This window comes from Lasioglossum baleicum, chromosome 4 (assembly GCF_051020765.1).
Source record: "Lasioglossum baleicum chromosome 4, iyLasBale1, whole genome shotgun sequence".
Lineage (NCBI taxonomy): Eukaryota > Metazoa > Arthropoda > Insecta > Hymenoptera > Halictidae > Lasioglossum > Lasioglossum baleicum.
In genome coordinates this window covers 19,812,925-19,831,621 of record NC_134932.1, presented here as the reverse complement: position 1 = coordinate 19,831,621, position 18,697 = coordinate 19,812,925, and the positions used below count along the sequence as shown (strand labels likewise).

The 18,697-nt window shown below is 41.7% G+C and overlaps 1 protein-coding gene across 20 annotated transcripts in view; it reads left to right on the top strand.

Moving 5' to 3' along the window:
- Positions 1-18,697, top strand: part of LOC143208036 (disks large 1 tumor suppressor protein-like) — a 397,450-nt gene that overhangs the window by 23,284 nt on the left and 355,469 nt on the right. For all 20 annotated transcript variants that reach the window (XM_076422075.1, XM_076422079.1, XM_076422072.1 and 17 more), the window contains exon 2: positions 11,247-11,383. In XM_076422075.1, the coding sequence (XP_076278190.1) occupies positions 11,247-11,383 (137 nt within the window). The remainder of the gene's footprint in view (positions 1-11,246; positions 11,384-18,697) is intronic.

The following is an 18,697-nucleotide window of genomic DNA, read 5'->3' as shown; positions in this document are numbered from 1 at the left end:
GATCATATTGCTCTGCGCATCTCATAGATCGAGAAACAATCCATCGCTCATCGATTCTTCTGAAAAATCTTCACATTCTTCAGTGATGAACAAGCTTCAACGAATATTCGCTCACAATTTATATTTGAAAATGACTCGATCATTTAATAAAATAAATTTCGCTACATTTTTAATTCGTTCAATGAAGATTTAAATTCAAAATGAGTTTTCTTAATTCTATCGCACGCAATGTGGTATAATATACGATAGTTCGACATTAATTATCAATTATAATATTTGATATTTTATTTCTCGTACATCATTATTAGAGCAAGTATAAAAAGAAATTCAGACAATATATGTCATGAATTATACATGATTGATTTTATCAATTATCATTAACTGCTTTCACACTGAACGTGACACAAGTAAGGCAAGTAAAAGTATTCTCGAAAATTATTTTCTAAATTGTTGAAAAGTTAGAAAAAAGTTGATTTCGACGTGGTTACAGGTTTGAAGAATAAGTTTTCAGTATCGTTTGTTTTTTATTTGTACACGCGTGAAGTACACTACTGGACGTAGCTTTATGTTACAGAAAAGCTTCGCACGAGAGAGATGGCGCCTCAGAATGTATAATGAATAAAATTTGCCTCGTTTGGCTGAGCGCAATGTGGAATTCCCAAGATTCAAAATGCACCAGTGTACGCAGCAAATCTTCCTGGTTCGGTAACAATCGCAGTTATCTGCGCATGCAACCGAATTAAGCTCCTCCGTGGAATCGAACGCTATTCTTGGCCAGGTTCTATTACCATTTCGGTTGATAATTGCAGATTGTGTAGAGATCAGGGAAATAGGAAAATTCAAAAGGTTCCCAAGCGAGACTAATTTTCTCCCTTCCCCTAATCCACGCTTCCTTTCTCTCTCGTGGAATTCGTCGCGGTTTTCGACTACCCTGTAACTTTCTCTTGCTGGAGACGGAAGTTTGAACAACTTCCTAGCTCAACCACCCCTCCCTCTATCTCTGTCTCTTCTCTCTTCTCCTTCCTCCGCTCTTTCTCTGTACCTAGGACAGCGGCAATCAACGGCGTGTGTCCGCAAAACTGCCATAATTTACTTGCCGAAACTACAATACGTCGCTAGATCCCCTGGGTATCAAGTTTCAAATTTTGACGGTCCTGTCTGTCCTTGGTAATCGCAGTTTTGAGACTCCTTTCACGTACATGTGGCAACGTAGCTGAGAAAATTGGAGTTCAAAGATTAGCTCACACTTTGAGGTCGCAGGAGAGATCCTTACGTTTATATTTTTTTTTGTCAACGACTTCAATCTTCTCACCTCTCTGTGTAGGTAGGGACATCGAAAGCTATGTGTTTTAATGAATCTGGGTATAATTATGTCGTCAACTGTTGTTAACGAGAACGCAACCCGCAATTTAGAAAAAGTTAATGCTGGGACACAGAAGACGTGTATAACATTTTTAGTGCAATTTATCTTTTAATTTACATTTTGTTGCTTCCAAAGTTACGGTTTTAATGGAATGTTTTTTCTAGTGTAATCCTAACGAGACTGCAATGGCACGCGTGTATGTGTATACTACACGTCGTGTAATTACAAACAATTTACATCACATCAAGAAAGAAAAGAATTAATACAGTATATTTCAAATGATGAGCTTTGTGTCGAGAGAAAATTGATCACTCAACAAAATTGTATTAAACATTGGTAAAAGACATTGGTATTACTATTGGTATAAATATTTAAAGGAGTTTTGAGCAATTAAACAGAAATTTAAAACATTTTAGAAACAATATTGCTTCAAAAAAGGCATAAGACAGCTGAGAAAACTAATCTTCGCCGCATAATTATACTCCAGGATACCGGAACCCGAGAAACCGCGAGTTGCACGGCTTGATAGGAACCAATTAAACTTCGCGTTTATTGTAAACTGGAATTTCATAGACTTCTTTTTGTAGCTTTGAAATGAAGTTTGATCTACGATGAATTTTCATTGAAAGATCTTTAAAAATTGAAATACAGGTATCAACCTGTAAGCTTTAACGTAGCATAACGTGAACGACCGACGCGACGCGCGTCGCACGCGATTTCCGCACGGTCCAACAATGAAGCAAACTTTCGATGGCAAGTTCGTCCGAAGGAACGAAACGTGTCGTCTGGAACAGAGGAATCGCTGCAGGCCAGCCGAGGATCGTGCGATAATTATTTGACTAGAGGTACGAGGCCGACACCATCGCATCGTTACGTGACGGCGACGCCTCGAGCGGAACGTGCGCCGCAATTCGGCGGGAATCGAATTTCCGTGGTGCGTTCCGATCGGATCAAAGACATTGGTTCAAGTTCAAACGGCAACACGTAATTTCACCTGGCCGAAACTTACTAGCTCTCGGAGCTTGGCTCGTCCCAAGTTGGCCAGCGCCGGTGCGGCGCCGAGTTGGTAAGTTAATTTAAAGAATCGCCCTCGACAGACTCGAAGTTTTCTCGTTTCTGGAGATTAATAAGTTTCCGGCGGCCGAGTTGAGAGAACCTGGTCGTTGAGAAACAAACTGATCGTATTTAATTCTATGACTTGCCTTAACTTGCGTCTCCATGGCTCGACTTGTGTAGAAAAGTATGAATGGAAGCCAAAATATAGGACAAAAGCAGATTTGACATGTTCCTGCTTTTTTAAGGTGTTACCAGATTGCCTGCTTGTTTGACTTGTAGTGTAACAGTCTCCTCGACAAAATGGACACCGAGTTATCCGTCATATTCGTCGACGTTGGAGTGCGCCGGGGCAAGTGGCACTGGCCTTTAAAGGGATATTCTGCCACAGGACAGTATTCAGAGGGCTCGGTACACGAGGTGGCTGAAAGTTATTGCAGCAGTGGCGTCTACATACTTCGCAATAGACGATACAAGGAAACAGTTTACGTTTATTGCTCGATTCACGGTGGGTACCCGGCGCGGTTCGTAATCGGCGTGCTGGCCGCTTCGGATACCGGAGGCGGCGCGGCGGAACTTTAAACGGGCGACACGTAATTTTCACGGGGACGGAAACTGAAACTGGTAAGCGGCATGAACGCGCCGTGAAGACGCCGACGACGATAAACCGAAGCTCGTTAACACCAGCCGTGGGGCTGTTCATAGGAGATACGCCATTTCTGTATACATATAACTACTGCGAGATCCAAGTTCCCTTCGCTGCGAGCTGCAGCCCTCGGCTTTGTCCGCGGAGGGCACGCGCATAAAGCGGAGATAAAAAAGATCCCTTGGAAAGAGGAAATCGAGATAACGCGCGCAGGTCGACACGAGCTCTTTCCCCAGCTCTCGCTTGTATCTCGGTCGAAATTAAAAATTATTTCGTACGTAAACGGCTGAACGATGTTGCGGACGACGCCGAACGACATCACGTCCACCCCTTTTCCTATTGCACAAGTGGCTGCGATAACAATGGCCTGAGTGCTTCCACGCCAGGGGATGTTACAATGTACTGCGTCTGTCTTTCTACCTCGCGAAAGATCGTTCGACGGGATAAGCGGAAGCTGTTCACTTTTTCCTGATGGAGTTTTGCTGTCTCTTCAAAGACCCGCTCTTACAAAGTTTTTCCGCGGGTATGGGTAAGGTGGGAAGCACCAATTTCGACCTGTAAGTGTATTGACATTTGGAAAACAATCTGGTGTATGTTCTATTGCTGTTTAAAATATCAAATACATTTTTATTTATCACCTGTTCAGTATGACTGACTCTCAAGATTTTTATTCTGCATATGAACACTTTCACTCAGAATCGTAGAATTCGGTCGTCCATTGCAAAAACGGTTTGCTTCCTGAGTATATGTAGAAGCGAGAAACGCGGCTCCGCGATGGCGGAAAACCAGGAAAAGAGGGCGTGGATTCAATTGTTTGTCAGGTATATTTGTAACACGTATCGTCGAAACTCTAGCCCGTATTTCACGCCCCGGAAGCTTAGTGGAGGAGAAAGAAAAGTGGTCGAGTGGCGGCACAGAATTCTTGGGGTTTGAATTAAGGCGAATTTGTGTCGCGCGTGAAATATGTTCCCACGGGGTCGTGATAATTTCGCGAGAACCGGCTAAAGGGCCGCGAGAGGTGGTTCGGGGATGTTGAGCGCCAGACACGGAGTCAAATAAACGTCATTGTTATAAATACGTTTCCAGAGAGTGGATCTGTTCGAGTGGAAACATTCGTGCTTCGAGAGTCTGGCTCCATTGAAGGCGCCGACACAAGTTTTACCGAGAAGAATTCTGGAAAACCAGGTTTGTCAGACATAGAAGCTCATCGACAGAAAACTCATCGACAGAAGCGTTAACCGAATGCCGCGTCCTCTCATTCACAGTGGTTCCCTTTTCCGTCATCAAAAGATCAAAGCGTTTATGCACAGCGTGCTCGAGCGTGCATTTCTTGCACAGATGTAACACGGAATATAAGTTATGTACATATACAATACTATACATACATGTATGAATCTGCAAGGAATAAATAAAGACAATGTAATAAAAAAACGTATCTGTGTATGTGTAGTATTTATTGAACCATCATTTTTTCCCGAACGTCCGACTTCTCGTAGAGTCATAAAGTAATACTACGAGTTTTCGAAAATTTTCGACCGCCTGACTTGTTGAGTTGTACCACTGAGTTTTCGAAAATTTTCGACCGTCCGACTTGCCATCGAGTTGTACTATTGAAATTCCGGATACCTTCTGCGATATCATATTCTCCTAATACAAAGTTCAATTTTCGAGGCTTTCGACAAATTTTCGGCAAATTTTCGACCGTCTGACTTGGTATCGAGTTGCACTACTGAATTTTCTAAATTTTTTTTGAGCGTCTGACTCGTCGTTGAGTTGTACTACTGAATTTTCGTGTCACCTCTTTTGACATCATATTCTCCGAATACAGATCTTAATTATTGTCTAATTTGAAAAATTTTTCTCTCCAAAATTTTTGATGATATTAAACTAATTCGAATATTCATCGATATCGAATATTCATGTATAGGATGGGAAAAAAGAACACATTGACTGTTGTAACTAATATTCTTTATTTTTCACCAAAAAACAAAATTACAGTATTAAATATATATCATGGTAAGATGATAATATCTCCAGTGGTAATGCGGTGACGTAGATGCGAATGCCGTAGGTACGTCGCGTCGTTTACAAATGAAGAAATTGTAAATATTATTAAATTGGTGAACGTGTATGCATTTGCAGCAAAATTAGTGCAAGTCAACAATGTAGTCGACGAATATTGTTGTCTGTTTAATCCAGTTTCGTCGGATTGTCTATCAATAGTGGTTTTAACGAACCCTCCGCACAAGGTTCATGGGAGCTGACTGGAAAAGAGCACGAGGTGGTCAGCGCATAAAAAATAATGGAAAATTAGTAAATATTGCCAATATTGTGCTGGGGCGTTGATTGTTACGCTAACTGCAAGGTTTTTTTTGCGATGCATGTGCATCGGGTTCGGAAAGTTGTTGGAAAAAGGGGGCTGCAAGTGAGATAAATCGTCGGGAAAAAAATTTGCGGGGAAAACCCCCACGGGCGGAGAAAATTACTGTGAAATTCTGGCTCGTGGCTCTCGCTCGGTGTTTTTTTCCACCATACATATTTCGATACGTGCTCTCTTCCGGCGATGGGTTCGTTTGTTCTCATCCCATCGCGATGATATATATTCTAGAATAATTCCAAGGAAACGCCGATGGTTGGAGCACAGTCCAGTCGGCGATTTGTTAATTAAAAGCATATTTGCCTCGAGAGACTAGCGCGCGATAAGTCTGTCATGGAAACACTTTTGATGGAAACCGATTAAATCAGTAGGTAATCGCCGGAACATTATGTCCCCGGGTATACATGCGTCGGGTACATACATACGTCGACGTGCGATTTTCATCGGATCATCATAATCGAATCGTTGGGCTCTCGCGAAAACGCGACCCGACAAAAAACACACATCGCAGCTGCCGGTGTAAACATATTAAGCGCATTCCCGTCAACTGGCCCGGCAGAACATTCAATATTAATATTGGCCGCGTTCAGTACAATTATGTGGTACCGGGCCGCTGAAATACGTAATTATGCCAGTGTAAATATTTGAACACCCCGTGCGCCGAATACTCGCTTACAGGGGGAACGTGTGCACGTGCGCTCTTATTATCAGCATGTATCACCTGGATTCCGGGGCCATTGCAAGCTCGCGGCAATCGAAGCTGCTGCAATCGCGTGAAATAAGCGTTTTGAGAACAGGAAGTGCGAAACAATTGAAATCTCGTTTTGTTATGTGCTCATTTATTTCGACGAGTTACATTCAAAAATCAAGTACAGTTCCCAAAACTTAAGTAGCATGTTCGATATACATATTGTTCAAATTCGATACCATCAAATGCTTGAATTGCTAAATACCTCACGTACAACTGAGTACGACCTAACGTGGGTAACGCCAGTTGGCAAACACTGCAGACATTATCAGTCCTCGGAAGAGTAGATACGAATGCTGTCAGACCTTGACGATCCCATGCAAGTACACGTACAATTGAACTACTGGAACTCGATATGAATATCATCAGACACTGACAATTTAATAAACACAACACCATACGCCAAAAACCCAATCAATAAACGTCGGATACTTGGGACCTAATAGCAATGTCAGAACCTTGGAACTCGATCTGGACAACGTCAGCTATCCTGCAACGGCTATTGAGAACACGAGACCTTTGAAACTCGATACAGATAACATCGGACCCTGGGTACTCGTAACACGTTAAACGATTCGGGCGTAATGCGAAGGACAATGGATAGCTAGAACGTGTTACACACAATAGTGCGTCGCCTAAACTCCATGATGCGTCAATATGATAGCTACAAGTTAGACGGATTTTTAAAGGCATGTTTGTGGTGCTTAGAAACGAATTGAATGGTAGACAAGTACTCAGGCGATTTCTGAATTATTGTTTTCGAATCTATGCAAAATTCCAAAGTTTATAAGATCTTCGAGGTGTTTGGAACTCTCAAGGCTATTGGGACTTTTTACATTCTTCATGGGTATCCCACGAACCTCATGCCTCTAACGTTGGGATTTGTTTCTTCGACTCTAGGGGTCGCCAAGACTTCATTGACCCTTGGAGACTTCTTCAACTTCCCAGACCTCGCTCAGTCCTTTGCCCCTTGAGATCCCTTCATGCGAAACTTTCGAAACCCACGTAATTTTGAGACTCCTCGAAACGTTCAGATTATCATGAAGATCGAAGGAAGAATCCATGTTTGTGCGTTAACTTCTAACAGGTTCTCCTGTATCTAGATTCTAGCTTCTAGAAAATTGGTGCCTTCAAGTTTAACGTATCCAGTAACGTATAGTCTGGAGATAGTCGGTAACTTCAACGTATCCAGTATCGTACTATCAAAAAGTCTACAGTATATCGTGTTTCCAATGTCTGAAACAAAAAGGTGAAAAAGTTTTTCAGAAAATTGAAACAATTGAAAATAAAAACATAGGATAATCAATAATGAAATACAGTATATGTTTACTCTTATTAGAATAATAATCGTAACAACGATGTTCATAAATTTTAGTGTGTCTTCCCTGCTGTTCTATGTAGTACACTTAGTGTTAGGTACATTTATGCTTTAACTAACATGTTATTTGAACTCTACAAAGTATGTAAAACTTTTTGTCTAAATATTCAAAGTTTATTAAATAGCTGTGTACCGATACTTCCGTACGCAACATCAGGGTAAACTTTACTTTACCGGACCTAAAATTTGTGCCTTTCTCCTATAAATTATGATGTATTTGGTATGTAATCCAGTAGATTTGTACCCGGAGCGGCTGCAGATCGAAGTTCCGATCCTGTAGGATCATCGGTTCAAGAGCTATGCTTGCTTAAAGTTGAGCAATCTGCAGTGTTTTTGACAGGTAAGGGCGCCGCCATATTGGTTTGTAGTGACGACAACGGGCCGCTTACCGAGCAGAACCGCCGGTCCTTGCCCCCCCCCCCCGACCTAATCACAACCAACTCTGTAAGTGGCGCGCGACCGCCACTACCAATATGGCGGCGCTCTTACTTGTCAAAAATACTGCAGATTGCTCAACTTTAAACGACCACAGCTCCTGAGCCATTGATCCTACAGGATCGAAACTTAGATCTACAGCCGCTCCGGGTACAAATCTACTGGATTACATACCAAATCCATCATAATTTATAGGAGAAAGGCAGTTTTGAGTCCGGTAAAGTAAAGAGCAGCCCAACATCAAATCAGCAACGCGTCATACTGTCAATGCGAGTCGTATTTCAAGGGTCCAATAATATCTGCACTCGATTTGATTTATCCAGTGCTGCATACAATCCGTTCAAAACACGGAGATGAATACATTCCCTGCATCCAAATACATCTACTCAATTGCATCAAGAAACGATTCTTCGCGCACGTCAGGTATCGTTTCGAGTAAACATTGTCGAGAACCGTTCGAAGCAAGGAGAGGTATAAACTCATCGAATAAATTCAGCATATTTCTTGCATCTTTCCGGTGACAAACATTTGCGTGATACTTACGCATTTTCATATTGGAACTCGCGCAGCGGATGAAAAAATTGGTAGCTTTTTCCGAACTGGTCAGATTGATGCGTACGCTGACAGCATCCGAAAGCTGTTCGAAACTGTGCAGTGCAACAGCAGTTCCAACACAATTAACATCATTTCGAAAAAAATGACAACCAGCGACTCGGTAATGCAAAATATACGCGACAGGCTCGGTTCATTTCGATTCATCCGTCAAAGTGAAAAGAAGCGTCTATATTAATTATCAACGTGCCGCGTCGCTCCGGCTCGCGAAATAGGAATAAAGGGAACCGTCGTTTCATGCTGAAATCCTTTGAGCTTTTCCTTTTTCGGCGCGCGTGCGGCACGGTTCGTATCGATGACACCGATGGAATAGAAAGGGGGCGAAAAAAATCGAAAAAGGAGAATACGCGTCGTCTATTCACCGGAGATCACGTGCAATGACGTCTTACGCTTTCCCTCTTGTAAAAAAAAGCCCTCGAGAGCTGCTTCGAAACGTGCTTTTTCGAGTGCTCTACTTTGTAGCCCGCCGACGCGACACGACGCGACGACTCTGCGCTCTACACTCCCAGGAGTGCAAAGGGGAAAGATTCCTGTCGGTTGCATAAATAGTGGCGACGACATACTTCCAGCCACGAGATTGGAGAGCGGCGAGAAGATGCCATTACATGTGAATTAAAACGAAAAATTAGAGGGGGCACGCTGAGCTTCGTTGCCGAGCGTGGCCCCTCTGTTTGCCGTGACAAAAAGTCGGGGACGTTAATTAAAGTAGTAGAATTTTTTCGCGGCGGGTTACAAGCGGCCTCTTCGACATTTAGTGCCCGGGTAACGTGTAACCTCGAATTTAGTTCCCCGGCGAGACCTTGGCGAACGAATTCAGCCGGACTCCTCCTTTTTTTTTTTTTAAACATTTCTCTGTGGCGTTTACGGTATTTCGCGACCCAATTACATTTTACGACCTGAAAAAGTATGTGCGCGCGCTGGCTCTCTCGAAATGGAAGGTAGATACATATTGTCTGGATTGGTGGTCGGAATTAGAAGCGCCACGGAAATTATTGGAATATACATATTGTATTGATGTCGAACTGTAATATATGAAAGTGTCCCATTCGATTGGAACTAACACCTCCATAAATTATGAATACGATATGGTTAACTGAAACTGTTAGAATTGTTTGATATACTGGCGATTTGTAAACCCTTCTTGGCTTTTTATTACTTGGATCATTCAATATAGCAGATTTTTATATAAAGTTTTTATCGAAGTCTGTCTCATCCGAAAATCAAGATAGTAGAAACTAAAAAAATTGATTGACTTGAAAACAATAGTACAGTAAATTTTCTATAGATGCGAAAATTTTTGTACGATAGATGCGAAAAAAATATCCCCCCAACTTAGTAATCTGATCTCGGCTCGGTATATCTGTGTGAACTACTACTAACGCGACGCGGAGAGTCGCAGTCGTCGGCACAGTTCAAACGCCCGTGCATCATCACAATGTAACACCAATATTTAATCTTCTTTATTTTTCATTATTTTTTTGTGGAACTTTCAGCAACATATTCCTGGCATTTTTCTAATGCAAAATGATACCAAACACGATATAATTTCAACTGTATTTAGTGGTTTAATCGATGATGAGAGTTTCGAACGCAAGGAAGGACAGCGCATCAGAAAGAAAGAGACGCGGACAGTTGCCGTCGCATCGACAGTTGCCGTGGTCTCTCGTTACACACGCTGTTCTTCTCTACGTTTGGCTTGGCCCTTGGATCCTTCTCTACGTTCGGCTTGGCCTTTGAAGCTCAAAAAATAGTACCAAATGCGATAGATGCGAAGAAATTAAATTTGTTAAATGATTTGACTGTTTTACAAATTGTGTAATTTGTAATTTTGTAACTTGCTTTTTCGTTCCACGCGCCATCATTAATTTTGAGCGACCGGTGTGATTGGCATACGTAGAATTGTTTCACGATCTCATGCGAAATCAAAATGAATTCGGAATGCGCTCAAGGGATTAATAAATCGGCATCCCGAGTTACCTTGAATCATCGCCCTCAGGTGTGTCACTTATTAGTTGCTCTCCTGCGAGTAATTCCCGCAGTTAATTTCGGAGTTATGTCATTACGTTGTGTACTGATATTACTGGATATAATACCGAGCTAGTTGTAATTAACTTCAACCACTGACGATGTACAGCTAATTCGATCTAAACAAACCCACTATCCGCCGGACAATTCTAATGGTTGAAATATTGCGCGAGGTAGAATTACAGACTCATAGTTTTTCTTGAATACATATTGAATACATACATATATGGCAATCATGTTAAGTGGACCAGGTGAAATATTTTTCTCTTCAATATTCATAGTTCATCGCTTAACCCAAACAATCGTCCCCATTTTCTAATTCCTTCTGCAATGATCTTGTGTAATCAATTTTGAGGTACTCTTTAGACTCAGCACGATGCACAAATGTCATTCCTGGAGGTTTAAAAATGAGCGTTCACACAAATTATGCTTGCATGCTAGAAGCAGACATTTCACGTGCAACAACCAAATAAATGCATCGAATCAATCGGGAAATTCATTACGTGGTATGAAGTACGGGTACTTGAGACACGATAATATTTCATCCGGCGTCAAGGGGCAACCGATCGACCCATATTAATGACTTCCCCGTTTTCCGGGCTGTTGCAGATATCCAGGAGTTTTACGAGCTGACGTTGCTCGACGAGTCGAAATCGGTGCAGCAGAAAACGGCGGAGACGATCCGCATCGCCGACAAATGGGAAGCCAGCGACGGGCCAATTACGCCAACCTTCGCTCAAAACGACGTGAGTTCGGTTACAAATATATTTCTGTTGCCCGATATTTCATGCCGGCTTCGGCCTCAGCTTCGGCTTCATCATCTCTGCGCCGGTATTGGTCGGTCGCAACTCGGTTTGGGGAACGAGTAAAAGGTCGCGTGTACTCGTTACGCGTTCATGGTCCCGCCGATCCACCTGTCCCAGAATCTCGTTTTCACGTTGGTCTATCGCGGCCGAACTTTCATTAGAATTCCATTCTTCTCATTTTCTGCGAAGCAACGAAAACGGCCGACAAAATCGGGTAAATGTTCACAAAATGCGAGTCACTTTCAATTTAGCCGAAATTTTGTAACGGTCTTTGTTTATTATGTTACGTCCTAAGCTGGACGTTTGAAAGATGAATAATTTAATTTAAAGATTAGAATTGAGATACAACGCAGTTTCGAACCTACCTGCATCCACCGGCTTCGGTTCGGGTAATTGAGGATTTGGATAGTTGAAATCGAAGTTGGGTAATTCTTTAAAAATCATTTGAAGTTTTGATTTAAGTAAAAATGAACAAGAGTATATTCTAAGTATCAAATCTCGGGGATACATAGAGTTATTATGATCTTATTATAAATTGTTAGTATTTACCGATACGTAGTTTTCGCTTCGAAGCTGTTTTATACGAAAACACTCTGAAGAATCTCCACATTCTTCAGTGATGAATAGGTTTCAACGAATATTCGCTCAATTTATATTTCAAATCGTCTCAATTAAATATTTAATGAAATAGATTTCGCTGTATTCTGAATTTATTCAATGAAGATTTAAATTCAAAATGAGTTTTCTTAATCCTATCGCACGCAATGTGGTATAATAGGTGTATACGATTGTTCGATGTTAATTATTATTTATAATATTTGATATAATGATTGATTTTATCAATTACTAGCTTTTGCCCGCGGCTTCGCTCGCACAGGAAACCGTTTAATGCCCTCGGAAATTGATATTGTTTCTCCATAAAACCGTTTAACCCCCCGTTCACCCTATAGAGTTTCAATTTTATTTCATGTCGCCATCTTAGATTTCAAAACCCCTTTTCACCACCTTAGGGGTTGAATTTTTTAAAATGCCGAAATAGGTGTTTTATTATTTATATCAAAGAGCATTAAGACCAAGTTTCAAGCAAATCAGACCACAAATAAAATATTCCTCGTACAAACGTTGCAACCCGCTTAGGGGTTGAATTTTTAAAAATGCCGAAATAGGTGTTTGATTAATTATAACAAAGAGCATTAAGACCAAGTTTCAAGCAAGTCCGACCACAAATAAAATATTCCTCATGCAAACGTTGCAACCCTATTTCACCCCTTTAGGGGTTGAATTTCGAAATATCCTTTCTTAGATTATTAACGGCTGAACCACTGGACGTGACATTTAGTAGACTGCGGATGTATATGCAATTATTAATTTTTGCAGGCAAATTTCGAGAAAGCTGGAGCAAATGAAATCTTATTTTCAATGGTAGTAGTCTTTATACATAGATAAGCAAAAACCGTATTGAATTCTGTGGAATTTTATATTCCAGCATTTTTTAAACATTTTTAGAAGCCATAAGATCCGCAATCTATTTATTAGTTTCTACTCGTAATGGTTTATTTTCACGATTTTAATGATTTATGTGAACCGGTAAAATTCAAGGGGTAGGAAAGAATGTTGAAAACTCCGAGCAAAAATCTGAAACGAAGTTCAAATATCTGATGCGATGTAAAGATCGAACTTGTTCAGACTTCGAACCGTTTCATTAATCCAAACTGCTCGAAAGTTCAAACTTCACGTAGGACCCTGATCTCGACTAAATCTTGTAAGTTGGAGAACGGAGCGACGTTCTCGAAATTTTTCAATCGAGATTCCGGATTAAAGCTGAGACTTTCGATCAGCGCCAGGCCGTGCGTTCGCACACTGTCCAACTCAGCGGAATGAAATATGATGGAAAAATGCGCTGCATCCGGATGAACGGCTCTGACAGAGAGAATCCTATGTCCATATTCGATCGGAAACCGTTCTTGTTCTCACGCTGCGGGACCTTGTAGAGAAGCTACGCGAGGGAGGATTTGTGTGAATTTTTTTTAGGAGGATGCATTAATTCGTGCCACTTGGAATAGATGGCATTCTACTTACGGCGAAGCCGCTCCTTCGGAAAGGACGTGTGGGAAATGGATGCAACGACTTAAAGAATGTGATATTGATGTTGTGGATGAGAAACTCGGTCGACCTGCGATATCGACACCAAAGCGAATATTCGTGGGGAAAAGATAGTGTTCCGCATTTGGTGGGATGCGGAAGGCAAAGTATACCATGAGCTTTATGTAAAATATGAGAGATTAATATAGAAAAGAGTATCGCTAGCCAAGTAAAAATTTACGATAGACCTAAAGAATGATTGAAGCAAAGACTGAAGAAACACTGATAGACCTGGACTGGGAAATTCTCTGGCACCCAGCATATTTCCCCGATATTGCACCTTCAGATTTTCATATTTTCTGGTCCATGCAGCCGGCCTTGGAAGACACGCACGTGCCCACCTGAAGAAATTCCGAGAATGATTCGGCGATTGAATCGCTTCAAAAGAGAGGCGCCACTTTCGATCCAACTTTGATGAGGAAGATGGCAAAAGGCAGTGGAACGCAATGGCAATTATTTCAATTGATGTTTAATTACAACATGAGAATAGTAAATACTTTAACAAGTAACACTACCTAACTGATACTCACTGATTTGAATGAAATTTAACACCGAAAAATATTAAATACGTGTTTTTCTGGTTTCTGTTTCGTGCTTTCTACCCCTAAAAAGCGTATGTAGCCGAAACAAAAAAAACACGTATTTAATATTTTTCGGTGTTTAATAAGTACGTTAAATTTCATTCAAATCAGTGAGTATCAGTTGGATAGTGTTACTTGTAAGTGAAAAAGACGGCACGAATGAATGCAGCCCCCTGCTATTAGGAAATGGAGACACGAGTCGAACACCGTGGCCCGGAAATGAAATTCCCTGAATATTTTAACCCGACCCCTTTCCCTACTAATCACGTGGCAGCTCTCGGATGGAGAAGAGAGGGGGCACAGGGCGTGAGATAGGAAAGAGAGGCGGGTGGCAGGTGCCGCGCAATTAGCGCCCGTAATTATAATCCAAGAGTCGATTGGCCCGTGGGACTGGCTGGTATCATGCTAGACCGATCAATCGCCGAACCCCTGATTTTAATTGCTAATTGCTCCCTTCCCACGGTTCCCCATCGTGCGGCGTGTCGTCGTGGCCGATCGACGACGTGACGCGGCTGGTGCAACGATGCACCGTGCAACGATTGCAAATCGCGCGTCGCGCGCGCCCGGCATGCAGTTGCGATGCCGGGCACGTCTACTCTCTCCTCTCCTCGCCTCTCCTCTCAATCCGTTAACCCGGCCAGGAACCTCCATCGCTTCCGTTCCGTTCGGGATTCACTGGGTTTCGATCATACGACCGGCGATGACGATCCGGTATTTATAGATCGTACGAATTTAATTGCCAGAAATGAATCCTTTGACGCTCAAACCGTGCCGACAGCGAAATAAATTGTTTCTTTGTCGGCTCGATTAATCGACTCCCTGTGGAATGCGAGTTCACTGGCCTAGACATAGTAGGAATATGTTATTCAATCCAGGAATTGTCAGAATAGATGTAGTTTCTGCTCTCTAAATTCGCCAACTGTCCGACCAGATGAGGATGCATATTGCAAAAGCTGCGTAGGATTTAATAAAAACGATGGCGGTGGCGCGTTAATTCGATGCCAGGGACGGTGCAGATCGTTGTCAGAGACCGGTCGAAAGCGGAGAAGCTGAAAAAATTTATTCGTTCGCATTCTGCTCGCTTATTTCACGGCGGAGGGATCCCGTTGTATGAATACGAACGGCCGGGCTGTCGTCGCGCCGCGCCGCGCCGCGCCGGTGAAATTCTTGCCTCGGAGGAGACGCGTATACAACCGAGACGAACAAACGAGCGAACAAGTCTTGATGGTTCTCACCTGCGAGTACAAGGGATGTTAAGCGTTCTCCGGAGAACAGAACGGTTTTCGTTGCTTGCACAGACAGATGGCACATAACATCCATTATGAAGAATTTCTCTCGGAGCGCGTATTTGCGTGTGCACTACTGCTGCTACGCGTGCTGCTCGACCCCGCATGCACTGCGCCTCAAATGTCCGACATTGTGCCCGTGCATTTTAGCCCGTGTGCGAATGCACGCGCACAAGACTCTTCACTCCTATAAATTTTCATACTTCGCGATGCGCTGCCTGGAACCAGTTTCACGGCAATTTTGCGGACTTCGTTTACACACCGACGATTCCTCTCCGTTACCGATGTTGTTGCACGATTATTCCACTGTGCCGCGTTTATGGGGCTTTCGAGTACGTGTGATATGCAAGGTGAACAAGGCGACTTGATCATCTTAACCCTAAACGAGAGCCGAGTCTATTTTGACCCAGAGCGCCGAAATTGTGAATTTAGTACCACATCTCTGGAGATTTCGTTCATTCATAAGAAAAGTGACACGAGTTAAAATATATTTCTAAAAAAAGGATGATAATAAATATGAGCTGTTTATTTTGAAAGTGGCCTATGTCCATTTTCGAGAAAAATCAAGCTAGCAATTTTCATATTTACATTTCCACGTAATCTTTTCATCCTGAAGCAAATTGAAACTAATATATTTAAAATCACAAAGATTTTGTCAAAAGGAAATTAGCTGGTTAATAGAATGGTACAAATTTTTATTTTGAAAGTGACCCAAGTCCATTTGTCAGTTGTTTGAGAGAACATAAATTCTTAGTATCAGGACATTCGTTTTTACCGAATGACAGGGATTTTGGCGTCGTAGAAATGTCATTAAAGAAAAATAATTTACTGTTTGTCCCCCAAGATTATTACGATGTTATCAAGAAGTGCCGGGAAGGTAATAACTTTATTTTAAATGAAATGAAACAAGAGGATTCCATATTAACCAGAATTTTGGAGGATGCATTTTTAAAATTTTCAGTTGTTGAAAACAGTCTTTCGCTAATTGTTTGTGTACTTGGTATAGCGATGTAACGTTTTGCAGCAACTGATAATATAGGATATCTTTCTGAATTTTCCTTCCACCATTTTATAATATTCTCAGAGATCCCGAATATATTCGGGATTCCTAACTATTTTCGGAAATACCCAAATATTTTCGGGATTCCCGGATATTTTCGGAAATTCCCGTACCGTCTCGCACACCTCCAATATAAATACACTTTGATCGAATGAAGCAACTATTTTGGAGCAAAATAATGTTTACTGATATAGGCGAAAAACATAGGCTTGAAATAATAAATTTTGGAAGTCGCACAACCTGTTGGTAGAGTTTCGCTTACAGAACAGAATTATCGAACAGTGGTGTAATATTCATAATTCGCCGGCCTCAAATTAGTACTCTAGAAACGAGAATGCTCGATGAGCTATGAGTGATTGCTTATTATCGAATGCCTCCCTGATGTATCCATAATTCCGCGCGTTATTCGTCGCATCGATCCCTCATGTCGACATGAAAGTATGTTTCCGTTTTAGCATTGGCGAATATTCATTGAATTTGGGCAAGCGAATTGGGTCAGCTTCGAAACAAAAGACTGGGTCACGCCTAAAAGTCCGTGCGCGCTAATTTTGGCTGATTATGTTCTCGACGTTTCGATAAAGTATCAATCCTGTAGAGAGCGGTTACTGAACCGACAAAATACAAATCAGCTGACAATTATTTAAAACAGAAATCTTCTCTGAAGTCAAAACTTATTAAATGAATGAATTTATTCATTGTTTCACTGATTATGGCAGAACAATTCTGAAATTCGTCATTTTGATGGGTTCGGTAGTTCCAGTATTAATACTAAATATTTTCGTAGGTTCACTTGTAAGTCCATAAAAGAAAGATGATAATTAATAATCCCAGAGAATTTGTGGCGAGTCAAAGTTTTTGCTGGAAAGTTTCACTCGAGCAACTTACTCAAGCCAAGCAGCTCCGAAGTTCGATCGAGTAAAAACGACGAAGGCGTGAAATTTAGCCAATCTTTCTCAAGAGATTCTACACCAGAAAACAAACTGCCAAAAATCCAACCAGTTAGTTTACACGGTTCTGCAGGGGAATACTCAGTTCTCGAGTTTCATGTGCGATCAGAGGTAATATTCAGGCTCGTTCCGAAAAAGCTGGCCAGTTTGCACAGTCCTGTGGAAGAATTCGTAGTTTTTGAGTTTCATGTCCGATCGGTGGCAATATTGAGATTAAAATCCCCCCGCGATCCATTGTGCCTCGCTTCTATTTTGATATATCATTCGCGTTCTTTTTTCCCCGTATGTCCGGCTTTAGTCGAATCATAAGTGAACCGTTTTACTTGACCCGTGTACCGGAAACTGTAATGTAGGTCGACACGGACAAGTATATATTGTCGTGTCATGCAAGGTTTGATTGGATTGGCCGTGGTTCCAACGCATTCTACGTGCTCCATGTTCAAGAGGATTTCGACCTGGCGTCGGTCTCTTTGACGTCCTATTTGGAGCCACGCGAGCAGCCATAAGCAATTTACCACAAAGTGCTTCCAAAGTGTCCAATTTTCCGTGTGTACTTTTCACTTTACGCACTTTGTACGCGACGAGAACGAAATCTACCGTAACACGGCGAAGAATTTCAATTTTACGAATCGGGGTTTAACCTCGCTGGAAAAATGAATATCTGTTCTAAAAGGAAACAGAATCGAGGGATCGAAAAAGTACTTGAACTACCGATGGAACATTCCGTAGCTATAGCAAAATCTAATCGTTTATCTTGGACGAATAAACAATTATGCGGTCAAATGGTCCCTGTATAATCCTCTATTTAGTAAAAATATGAGACGAAAAATTTTTATAAATTACCAGTTGGACATCTTCCTTGTAGAACGCAAATTCGTCTCATTTTTCTATTGGAACTGGTTTGATTGGCTTTTTGTTTTTTATGTTCGATAGCAGCTTTTTCATCAATTTCATCGCATCTTGCGCATCTTCACGATTAAAACAATGTTGAAAGGCTACTCGCGATTGCAAGCCCGCGCGCGCGATTTATTATAACTCATCGTAATTGACAATCGGAGCGGCCGAAACGGAATTAAGCTCGAAATTAGGTCCGCGCAGCCGGATTTCTGTAGCGTTAAAGCACTTTTCGCATAATTGGCGACCCGAGCGTAATTACCAAGCGTGGTTTGCGTCATCAACGTTATCAGTAATTCGTGATCGCATTGAATTAGGTTCGACGATAATATAACACCTTTCTT